This window comes from Cydia splendana, chromosome 12 (genome assembly GCF_910591565.1).
Source record: "Cydia splendana chromosome 12, ilCydSple1.2, whole genome shotgun sequence".
Taxonomy (NCBI): domain Eukaryota; kingdom Metazoa; phylum Arthropoda; class Insecta; order Lepidoptera; family Tortricidae; genus Cydia; species Cydia splendana.
This window is the reverse complement of record NC_085971.1, coordinates 9,029,253-9,041,031: the sequence shown is the minus strand read 5'-3', so window position 1 is coordinate 9,041,031 and position 11,779 is coordinate 9,029,253. Positions and strand designations below refer to the sequence as shown.

The 11,779-nt window shown below is 38.3% G+C and overlaps 1 protein-coding gene and 2 non-coding genes across 4 annotated transcripts; all 3 read left to right on the top strand.

Annotated features, from left to right (window-relative positions):
• The first annotated feature begins 3,277 nt into the window (after nucleotides 1–3,277).
• On the top strand, nucleotides 3,278–7,411 carry LOC134795412 (ATP-dependent RNA helicase p62-like). Of its 2 annotated transcripts, none has more exons than XR_010144812.1 (6): nucleotides 3,278–3,320; nucleotides 3,506–3,591; nucleotides 4,161–5,186; nucleotides 5,376–5,614; nucleotides 5,723–6,202; nucleotides 6,356–6,497. XR_010144812.1 is itself a non-coding variant. In XM_063767247.1 (6 exons), coding segments are annotated over exons 2-6 (1,638 nt in total). In that variant the 5' UTR covers nucleotides 3,284–3,320; nucleotides 3,506–3,589; the 3' UTR covers nucleotides 6,987–7,411. The 2 variants fall into 2 exon arrangements, 1 of the variants encoding a protein (XP_063623317.1); XM_063767247.1 differs by lacking the exon at nucleotides 5,723–6,202 and adding an exon at nucleotides 6,795–7,411 and having other exon boundaries at nucleotides 3,284–3,320; nucleotides 6,356–6,534.
• LOC134795913 (small nucleolar RNA SNORD61) lies at nucleotides 5,233–5,308 on the top strand. Its single transcript, XR_010144878.1, has one exon. It is a non-coding gene; the product is annotated as a small nucleolar RNA SNORD61 (small nucleolar RNA).
• Nucleotides 6,587–6,723, top strand: LOC134795912 (small nucleolar RNA SNORA57). Its single transcript, XR_010144877.1, has one exon. It is a non-coding gene; the product is annotated as a small nucleolar RNA SNORA57 (small nucleolar RNA).
• Nucleotides 7,412–11,779: the final 4,368 nt, after the last annotated feature.

The following is an 11,779-nucleotide window of genomic DNA, read 5'->3' as shown; positions in this document are numbered from 1 at the left end:
GCACTGGTGCACTTTTGCCCCCGTCAATCCAGTGTTCCTGTATTTTTATTTATGTACCTGGAGTATGTCTAAACAATATACAGTTTTGTAATAGAGGAAAATTTTGAATTAATTCTGACTAAAAATTAAAGGTCAAGTTGAGGGTCAACCCTAACACTGTATTTTTAAATTCGATTACTCCCAAACGCCGCGATAGTGGAACGTGATTTTTTTACCAGTGGTTGACCTAGTTAAGAGCCATCTTTCAGTGCTAGTTACAAGTCGCACTTTCGAGTTTTTCAGGAGAAAAAAAATGAAATAAAAAATCTGTATTTATATGAATTACTCGGTAACCAGAGGGTAAATTCCAAAACTAAGAACTTGAAAATATGCGCCAAAGGCTTCTTTATCAAACTACATTGATTAAAAAGCGACTTCTTCATCAGATACTTTTGTAGAATTTATTTAGTAATTTTTCGATGTCAAGGTCATGAAATATAATTTATTTTTTATTAAAAAAGTATTTGAAATAGACTTCTGGGTGTTCTAGTCTTGCATTTCAAATGCATTCCTTGATTGATTTATGCAATTAACAGCATAGGGAAATTTTTTGAGGGAAATCGAACACTGTGCACCGGTAGCATGCACGAAAAAGTGTCACGTTGTGGACAGATCTCCATGGTAACGTTACATAATTTAATGGTAATATTTTCTTATGACGTTATGACGCAAAATTATCGTCCGTAAACCGACTTTACAGCCTTTTTTTTTCATACAAAATGTTCTATCAAGCGCACACGTTCTGTATTTTTCCGAACGGGAAAAATATCTGACGTTCGTCCCGAAGCGCAGCCGTGCTTTTGGATGGTTAGAACTAGACGTGCGCGCCGGTCGAAAAATATCGTACGGCGGCGCGCCACGAATAAATCCACGGCGGCGGCGTCAACTTTTTCAACTTTTCAATATTAAGACGTATAATGGAAAGCCACGCTTAACCCCCTTTTGAACGCCAAGTGGCGCATCCATTTGCCGTGCTACTGACGCCAGGGGGGTAAAATTTACATAATTTTGTGAATAAATAATGCCAACCTAAAAATGGGGTGTTTTTCAGTAGATTTTCATCAAAAACGATCGACGTCAAATGCCGTCTTTGGCGTCGTTGTTACGATTTTGCGTTGACGTCAATTGCCGTCTGTGGCGTTCAAAAGGTTAAATAGACAAGGGAAAAAAATCTCAAAAAACTGTGTTAGTATCATTTTTGTTGGTGTTATTATCTTATTGTTTGTTTGTGGCACTCTTTGGGGGAGGCCTATGTCCAGCAGTGGACGTCCTCTGGCTGATATGATGATGATGATGATGTTTATCTTATTAATATTATGTGGTTTTTTATTATAGAAAAATCATGAAAAAAATCTATTTATAATAGTTTCGAAAAAAACAGGAATGTCAAATATGTTGGATGTTGCCAGGTTCGGTGTAAATAAAAATATACGCTGCATAATGAAAAGAGATCCAGTATTTTGGACGTTGCCGAGTATACATACAGTACTTTATGTGTATAAGGTTTTTTTGGTCAAATTCATGTTTAGTTAGTATGGTGTTGGTGCGACAAAATAGTAGAAATTAAATTATATAACCAAAAAATTTCCGTACTAAATTATTATTAATTATTTATAAGTATTTTAAGTCAAAAGTGGCGCCCGCAATAATATTCAACTATTTCTTATCGGTCTATAACCTAGTACATATTTTAACGCTGCATAATACTGTCTTATAAAAAAATATTCGGCGCGAATTTTAAACTACCGGCGGCGGCGGCGGCGCGCTGACTCCTTAGGTCCCGTTCGCACGGCAGCTTTTTCAACGCGCATTAAAAAAGCGTTTGAATGACACAAATGGATAACCATGTATGTATTCACACGACAGCGGTGACGCTTTTTTTTCAAACATTGTTGGATTTTCGACTTTAAGCCTTGGTCGTTATATCGTTATATTAATCAGTAAAGCGTTCAAGATGTATGGTTTTGTAATGCGCTCTAGTACCGAATTTCGTCATCCGAACACATATCTACACCTATTCAAGTCACTAATTCGCTCTCAACTAGAACACAATGTATCTGTTTGGAACCCTTATTACAATAAATATAACGAGGCCCTCGAGAGTCGAGACCGTTCAAAAAAAGTTTCTAAATACTATGTATTATCGTTGTCATCGCAGTAGATTATCTTATCCAGAGTTACTTAAGAAATATTGCATGTTAGATCTTAGTTCTAGGCGCTCATTACTTGAAGCATTAGTACTATACGGCATCTGTAATAATCACTTTGACAGTATTGCTCTTAACAACAAACTTAGCTATAGAGTACCCAGCCGCAGTAGACAGCGAGAGGCGCGCCCTCACCAGCTGTCTGTAACCGGCCGCTGCCGCACGCACGCTGGCGAGCGCGCTCCTCTGCGCAGACTTGTCAGTACATACAATAAAAAATTTAACCACATAGACATTTTTGGTTGTAGTTTAAGTGTTTATAAAAAACATATTATTGATGCTTTAACACGCCCTACAACCTAAGTACTTCTTCTACTTTCTAATAAATGTATATTTATATAACTAACCATTCTATGTTGTTGTTGGCACCGGGAGTCCTTAAGACTGACGGTGATTAGTTTGGCTCTGAATGAACATTACTCATAGCAATAAGTGGTAAGCGGTGTGGGCCACACATATTGTAGTGATTATAAGTAATTAGTTTAATAAGTACCATTTGTAGTGGCTGTTTGTTTACCTAAATAAATTAAAACAAAAAAAAAAGTTAAATCGAATTTAGAGTGCAAACAGATTCAAGCGCTCTTTTAACGCGCGTTGAAAAAGCTCCCGTGCGAATGGGGCCTTATGGCGGCGCGCACGTCGAGTTAGAACGGAAAAAATCCCGAATCAGTGCCTACGTATATTTTGTTTGACCCGCTGCACACGGACGGAATAGTGAGTATTATATTCTTTGGACGGAATTTTCCATTCCATTTCCGTACGAAATGACAGATGTGAACGGGACGGCGCTATATACATGCATAGTGTTGTCTCGCTTGCACCTGTCATTCCGTACGGAAACCGAACGAAAATTCCGTATATTTGTGCTAAAGGTTAAAATCCTAACGCAAATATCGAATGTGTGCGCTGTGTGCTCATATTACGGAATTCGGATTCCTGATCAGGAAACCGAACGTCTGTGGCTAGCCTTATCGCGCGGTCATTAAATATTTTTCATTCATTCCATTCACCAGTATATTGATATTGAATGAACAATTGGATTGAACATTCTCTTTCTGAAAAGCAGTGGTTGAGGTAAGACGCGTTTGTTGCTTTAATTTTTTTTTTATTTATTGAGTGCTATTTCTGTTATTTTAATTTAATACGTTTATCTAACTTAAAAACGTGAAAATTATCATTGTGATTATATGTAATGTGTAATAATACGTGTTATCAAAAAAGTTCTACTTCTAACGAACGATAATGGCGTCTCCCCTCAGGTTGTCTCTACACCCGCCCTGCTAAGATTGGATTGGACATCTGTATTTATTCAGAACATCTTGAATTCAAAATCATCATTAACAATGTGAGTATTATTTAAACGTGTTTCTTTATTCATTAGTAGTGTTATTTTTTGGTTCATTTTGAAGTTTTGTCATTTTTGACGTAGGTTTGCTGAAGTATCCGATTAACCTATTGGCTAAAATAATTACCGTTTAGTGTTTAATTTTTATTCATTTATCAATCTATTCATATTACAATTATCCATAAACACAAAAATAAGACCGAATTTAATGGTGTCTGTCAGAATTTTTTATCTACGTTTATTAAGTTGCTTCGCCCTCCATTTTGTCTAGCAATTCAATCGTTAATTTCACGCTTGCGTGATGTGCATAGAATTGTCATTGTAAGTCTTTAACTACATCTCTTAATTATATTGTAATTAAGTACGCACACTTTCTCATTTATTATCTTGTTCTTTGTATTTAGAATAGAATAGAATATCTCAAAACTTAGTAGACACGTCATACGTCACGTCATACACGTGTCGCGGTCACGTTTTATACACCCACGTAGGTATAGGTACATATAAGTTCACGTGTTACTGCTCTTATCGATTTTCTGGACTTTAATCAAGGTTCAATATCTTTCAAGGTCCGGCAATTGGAGCAATAGCCGTGGTGGAAACGGCGGTTCCAAATATGGTTCTGGCGGTGGAAGCAAATTTGGCGGCGGCGGTGGGGGAGGCAGCCGCTTCGGCGGCGGCGGTGGTGGTTTCGGAGGCGGCGGCAAGAAGGACTTCACTGGAGGCCAGAACATGCGCCGCCCTAACTGGGACACCATGACGTTGCAGCCTTTCAACAAGAACTTCTACAACCCACACCCGACAGTCCTTAGCCGGTCTCCATATGAAGTAGAAGAATTTAGGGGTCAACATGAAATAACTGTGAGTGGGCTTGATGTCCCCATCCCTATCCAACGTTTTGAGGAGGGCAATTTTCCAGACTATGTAATGAAGGGAATCAGTGGTATGGGCTACAAAGAACCAACACCTATCCAAGCTCAAGGCTGGCCGATTGCTATGTCTGGAAATAACCTGGTTGGTATTGCCCAAACTGGATCTGGAAAGACCCTGGCTTACATTCTGCCTGCTATTGTGCACATCAACAACCAACAGCCCCTCAGACGTGGCGATGGACCCATTGCTCTGGTTCTCGCTCCAACAAGAGAGTTGGCTCAGCAGATTCAACAAGTAGCCAATGATTTTGGAAATGCTTCGTATGTGCGTAACACTTGCGTGTTTGGTGGTGCTCCTAAGAGAGAGCAAGCTCGCGACTTGGAGCGTGGCGTGGAGATTGTTATTGCCACACCTGGCAGACTAATTGATTTCCTTGAAAAGGGAACCACCAACCTTCAAAGATGCACTTACCTGGTCTTGGACGAAGCTGACCGCATGTTAGACATGGGTTTTGAACCTCAGATTAGAAAGATCATTGAACAAATTCGCCCAGACAGACAGACCCTTATGTGGTCTGCCACATGGCCTAAAGAAGTGAAAAAGCTGGCTGAGGACTACCTCGGAGACTATGTTCAGATCAACATTGGTTCACTCCAGCTCTCTGCTAATCATAACATTCTACAGATCATTGATATATGCCAGGAACATGAAAAGGAAAACAAGTGAGTTATCTTCTTATGCCACCCTTTTTACTACAATTTTTAATCTTTAGTGATGAATGTTTTTGGTATGACCACCAGTATTGATTAGAAAAACAAACTAACCTCTAAGAAGATCTGAATATTATTATTTGTATTCTTTGCTGCACAGTCTCTTTGACGCAATTCTAAATGTCATGTGTTTTGTTTTAGATTGAATGTACTTTTACAAGAAATCGGACAAAGTCAGGACCCTGGCGCAAAGACCATTATTTTTGTCGAGACCAAGAGGAAAGTTGAGAATATCACTAGAAATATTAGGCGCTACGGCTGGCCAGCTGTGTGCATGCATGGAGATAAGACACAGCAAGAGAGAGACGATGTTTTATATCAGTTCAAGCAAGGCCGTGCCAGTATTTTAGTAGCAACTGATGTTGCTGCCAGAGGACTTGGTAAGAATCTTCAATATATTTCCTGTTATTGAAATCTCGAAATTTGATGCAAAAGCTAACTTTGTTAATGACAATTTAATTCAACCTTTATTTGTTTTATACTTTCAGAGGCACTGGCGGCATGTTATTGTGTTCTATCTGAATACTGCCTGAAATTAGACGGCATGTTACTGCACTGGATTTGTAGATAAGACAGATGCAGTGGTATTTCCATTGAGAATGCAATAACTCGTCATTATTATGGTGCCTCAGTAGTGCCTTTCACTGCGATTGGACCCGAGGCCGGAAGCTTGATGGTATGTCCGTGATTATTGCGGATGCACTTGAGAGTTGATGAAAACCTGGTGATGCACTATGTGGTATTTTAATTCAAAGATCGAAAAAAATGGTGCATTGTTGAAAAACTTGACCCCAGTTGAGATGATCTACAAATGGTCAAGGGTTTTCTGTTCGGCCGGAGTGGAGTTTTGGGCTATGTGAACATCTATGAAAGTCTTAAATTGAACGCCCTATCAAGACTCCTGGGTTCCGAGTGAGAGGCAACTGTTGACTGGATTTTTGTACATTGCTGTTGTGTAACTCATCCATGTAAGTAATACAGCCATGAGTTACCTACTTAAAATGTACAAGGTTGTCATAAAAGCTTTTGTTATTGAGTTTGTCAGATTTTAGTGAACTACAGTACTGAAATGATTTACCGATAACATCATTTCAAGATGTCTAAAATAATTTCTTTTTTAGATGTTGATGGGATTAAATATGTAATCAACTTTGATTACCCAAACTCGTCTGAGGACTACATTCATCGGATAGGCAGAACTGGCCGTTCAAAGACGAAAGGCACATCATATGCCTTTTTCACACCTTCCAACTCACGTCAAGCCAAGGATCTCGTTTCTGTACTACAGGAAGCCAATCAGGTAATTACCTTAAATACTTATAATATTTTTTTACAGTGTTGCAGCAAATTTTCCTCATACCTTTGGCATGGGTACGTCTTTTATTGGCGTGACATGAATGCAAGTATGAGGTACATAAAACGACAGCTACATGCCTTCGGTGTCCACACAACATTAGTCTGGATCCCATCCTCAGATGCTGTGACATTTTCCATTTTCATTAAAATTATAGTGTAATTGCAGGTTCACATGATTACTGAAATATCTGTTTTTGCTTACAGACAATCAGTCCTCAATTGCAATCAATGGCCGACCGCTGTGGAGGCGGAGGCGGCGGCTGGAACAACAGGAGCCGGTTCGGAGGTGGCCGCGGTGGTGGCGGCGGCGGTGGCTCATTCAAGCGCGGTACAAACTTCGGTAGGAACGGACAAGGAGGCGGTGGCGGTGGCCACAGACGGTTTAATGACTATTAATTTTAATCTAAATCTAAGATAGTTTTATAAGTAGCAAATCCTCATAGGAATTATTTGTGTGAAAGCGTAATGTTTATTGCAAGTAGGATATCTGATTGTCTGGTATATAGAGTATCAGTGAGTATTTATTTTATTTTGTGGGTCTACATTATGTACCTTGATTATCTGAACCTAACTTAATTGTATTATTTTAATTTTTGCACTGTGATAATTTAAGCTGTGATTCTGGTGAGGATTAGCTAAAAGGTTTTGTTACTAAAACAATTTCTGATTACCGAATTGTCCGTGTCCGTCAAACTTCTGGGAGCTGTTATTAGACTTAAGTTATTGACTGTATGACTGTACAACTGAACAGCTCCTCAACTTCATAATTAGAAATTTTCATTCCAATACTGTTCCATGTTAAATGTCAATAAATGTGAGAAGAATGAAGATGTTCATTTTAAACCCTGTTTCACTTTAACATATAAAACCTATATCAATCTCGGTTTTCATCTAAATACTTAGGCACTTCGCACTGAGCATCAGGGGGGTGTGAACAGCAATAGTTCTTTGATACCACTCCAAATAGATTTTGCTGCGAGATAATATTTTATAGGCGGGTTACATTCGCGGCTCGTGGCTCGTCTCGCGGCGCGTCTAGTGGCTCTAGTAGGAGATCCCAACGTCATGCTCCCTGGAAACCCCACTGTCTGTTTTGTGATTTATTGAAACGTAATGCTGATGTACACAATATGTACTGAATTAGTACATACTTAAAAAAAATTGTACCTCAATAGATCGAGAGTACAATTAACTCAATTCGGACTTGCTGTAGAGCATCTCCCCAGCAACCCCAAAATTTAATTAAAGAAAATTCACGTAAATACTTACTTTTTAGCAAAAAAGACGCCTATAAAAAATTGTACTGCAGTTTTTAACGTTGATCGAGTTAGCCATGGCTAGTTAAATTACCTAATTGTCGCCAGGACGCAAGCGCCTCCAGCCGACTTCTCAAACGTACGAAACTTTGTATTTTTATATAGGTACAATGAGATACACACATTTTATTTATTTTATGAACTTGGTTTCTGGTGAGAGTTCCAATGTTTTCTTGTCAACCAGCAATGGTGTAGTTACATTGATCATAAACGTATGTACTTATTTTTAGTCGTACCTACGTGTTTTTTACATGACATTATTGAAGTATCTTGATAACGTTAAAACGAAGATTAGGTACTTTTATTTTTATTGCTAGGTAGGTACTTATAGGAGTTATAATTCATAAACCCATATTTTTTATCTCATTTTTAATTGTTTAACGTAAAATATCACATACGACAAGAAAACATAATAAACAATTCGATTGAAAACTATTTTTAAGTTATCTTATTGACAAAATATCATCATCTAAACATAATATAAACCCATATAAACATTATCACCGCGGGCTCAGCACGGTTCCATTTTTATCGACTATCACTATGCGCATCCCTTTCGCACTTACATACTTGTCAGAACGTGACAGGCATGGTGACAAGGGATAAAAACGCGACCGTGCTAAGCCGCCTGAACATATATAAAACTCGATTGACTTTTTGCATTTTTAATAAAATTAAATATTGATGTAAGTAAATAAGTATGTTTGGTTGAAATGGTTTACCAAAATTTGTTTTATGTATCTTTGTCTTGAGATCATCATAGCAGTACCAGTAAAGTCCTGTTTTACAATGAGCTGTAAAATGACCAAGTCCTGTTGCAACTAGGGTTGCCAGATCGAAAGGCGCTATTATCGGGAAACAATATCAATTTTTCGGGATTTTGGGACTTAAGTCGGGGAAAAAAAATTAGAGATGCCACGATTGCCACGATGCCATGATTCGGCAACTATTCAGTATTCGGCCTATTCGGACACTTTGCCCAATATTCGGTATTCGGCCGAATGTTGCCTACTATTCGGCTGAATACCGAATATCTGTTGCATCTACCTAAAAAGAAAAATTACAAAAAAAATTACCAAAAACTAGGTATATAACACTTTAAACTCTCGCGTTTTGTACACATATTTAATTACACAAACGGGTCTACCGCGATATAATTTCATTGTTTTTACCTTTAATTCCGACGTTTCAGCTGAGTTGCACCAGCTGTGGTCACGGAAAGACTGACGTCCCAACAAATGTCAACGGAGATATTAATAAAACACCACTAAACTACCCGAAATTAGTTTATAAAAATGTTCGGGGTGGACAAAGAATTTGACGCTACCCGTTAAAGTTTAATGTTTATTGTCCACGGCACGACACGCAACACTCACAGTATCCGTACACTCGTCCGAAGATATATCCGCTGGTTTCAACATTTGAATCACTGGTCCCCAAGTAGACGATAATTTGTACCCGTCCTCACGATTGAAATTTTTAGGGTGTTTTTTAATTTCAATCGCCTCTCTCACGATCCGCGGATAATAGTGTCGCTCGTTGGAGAGGACTTTGGGTTTATGTAGCTCAATCCAGTGATTCGTTCCTGTTGTCAGCAAGTGCTCAGCTATTGCGGATTTGTTTACATGGCGATTTTTAACAGCTGCTATGTGTTCCTTCACCCTCTCTTGAACGCTGCGCTTAGTTTGGCCAATGTACGCACTTCCACAACTGCATTCTATCTTGTAGACACCCGGATTCTGGTACGGAATGACATCCTTTCTCTATATCTAAAGTAGCAAGTCTTTTACGCAGCCCAAAGGATGTCATTCCGTACCAGAATCCGGGTGTCTACAAGATAGAATGCAGTTGTGGAAGTGCGTACATTGGCCAAACTAAGCGCAGCGTTCAAGAGAGGGTGAAGGAACACATAGCAGCTGTTAAAAATCGCCATGTAAACAAATCCGCAATAGCTGAGCACTTGCTGACAACAGGAACGAATCACTGGATTGAGCTACATAAACCCAAAGTCCTCTCCAACGAGCGACACTATTATCCGCGGATCGTGAGAGAGGCGATTGAAATTAAAAAACACCCTAAAAATTTCAATCGTGAGGACGGGTACAAATTATCGTCTACTTGGGGACCAGTGATTCAAATGTTGAAACCAGCGGATATATCTTCGGACCAGTGTACGGATACTGTGAGTGTTGCGTGTCGTGCCGTGGACAATAAACATTAAACTTTAACGGGTAGCTGCAATTTCTTTGTCTACCCCGAACATTTTTATAAACTAATTTCGGGTAGTTTAGTGGTGTTTTATTAATATCTCCGTTGACATTTGTTGGGACGTCAGTCTTTCCGTGACCACAGCTGGTGCAACTCAGCTGAAACGTCGGAATTAAAGGTAAAAACAATGAAATTATATCGCGGTAGACCCGTTTGTGTAATTAAATATAAAAACTAGGTATATTTCATATTTAAAATGTATTCTTGGAAAGTAGTTAAATACGAAGGCACGTTCTTGAGCATTTATCGATTACAAAATATTCTATTTTTATCATGGGTCTGATTTGATTGACTCTAATATACATTCATTAATTCTGTTCAACATAAAAATATATCTTAGCAAACGTAGTGCTTTATTTGATGGCGAACAGTTTGCATAATAATTGTGACTCAAAATGAACTTGAAATTATTGTTTTATAACGTGAAGCTGGTTTTCGGGACAGTTTACACTTTGTCGGGAATCGGGAACACCTGCTAAAAATAGGGAGAATCCCGCCCAATCCCGACCATCTGGCAACCCTAGTTGCAACTGTTGGAGGTACAAACTCAATCATTGACGCTAGGTCGTATCGTCTGTTGCTTTGCAGAACTAATGTTTTTGGCACTTGTTTTATAGTCACTATATTAACGACTTCAGTGTTGTCGTATGTGATATTTTACGTTAAACAATTAAAAATGAGATAAAAAATATGGTTTTATATGTCATGTAAAACCATATTTTTTATCTCGTCATGGTCGTGTAAAAAACACGTAGGTATGGCTACAAATAAGTACATACGTTTATGATCAATGCAACTACACCATTGCTGGTTGACAACAAAACATTGGAACTCTCACCAGAAACCAAGTTCATAAAATAAATAAAATGTGTGTATCTCATTGTACCTATATAAAAATACAAAGTTTCGTACGTTTGAGAAGTCGGCTGGAGGCGCTTGCGTCCTGGCGACAATTAGGTAATTTAACTAGCCATGGCTAACTCGACCAACGTTAAAAACTGCAGTACAATTTTTTTAGGCGTCTTTTTTGCTAAAAAGTAAGTATTTACGTGAATTATCTTTAATTAAATTTTGGGGTTGCTGGGGAGATGCTCTACAGCAAGTCCGAATTGAGTTAATTGTACTCTCGATCTATCGAGGTACAATTTTTTTTAAGTATGTACTAATTCAGTACATATTGTGTACATCAGCATTACGTTTCAATAAATCACAAAACAGACAGTGGGGTTTCCAGGGAGCATGACGTAGATCCCACATATGGTCGACCTTACCAATCTGTCTGATGGATGAAACTATGAAAATATGTTCCAGAACATAAATAAATAGGGTTGCCTAAAGAAATATGGTCAAGGCTATTATACATTTTTGAAAAACAATTTTCGTCAATATTCACCGATTTGTCTGACGAGATCCCACATATGGTCGACCTTCACCAATCTGTCTGACGGATGAAACTATGAAAGAAAATATGTTCCAGAACATAAATAAATAGGGTTGCCTGAAGAAATATGGTCAAGGCTATTTTTTATAAATTTTTGTAAAAAGATTTTCGTCAATATTCACCGATTTGTCTGACGAACCAAATAAGTTTCAATGGAAAGTATA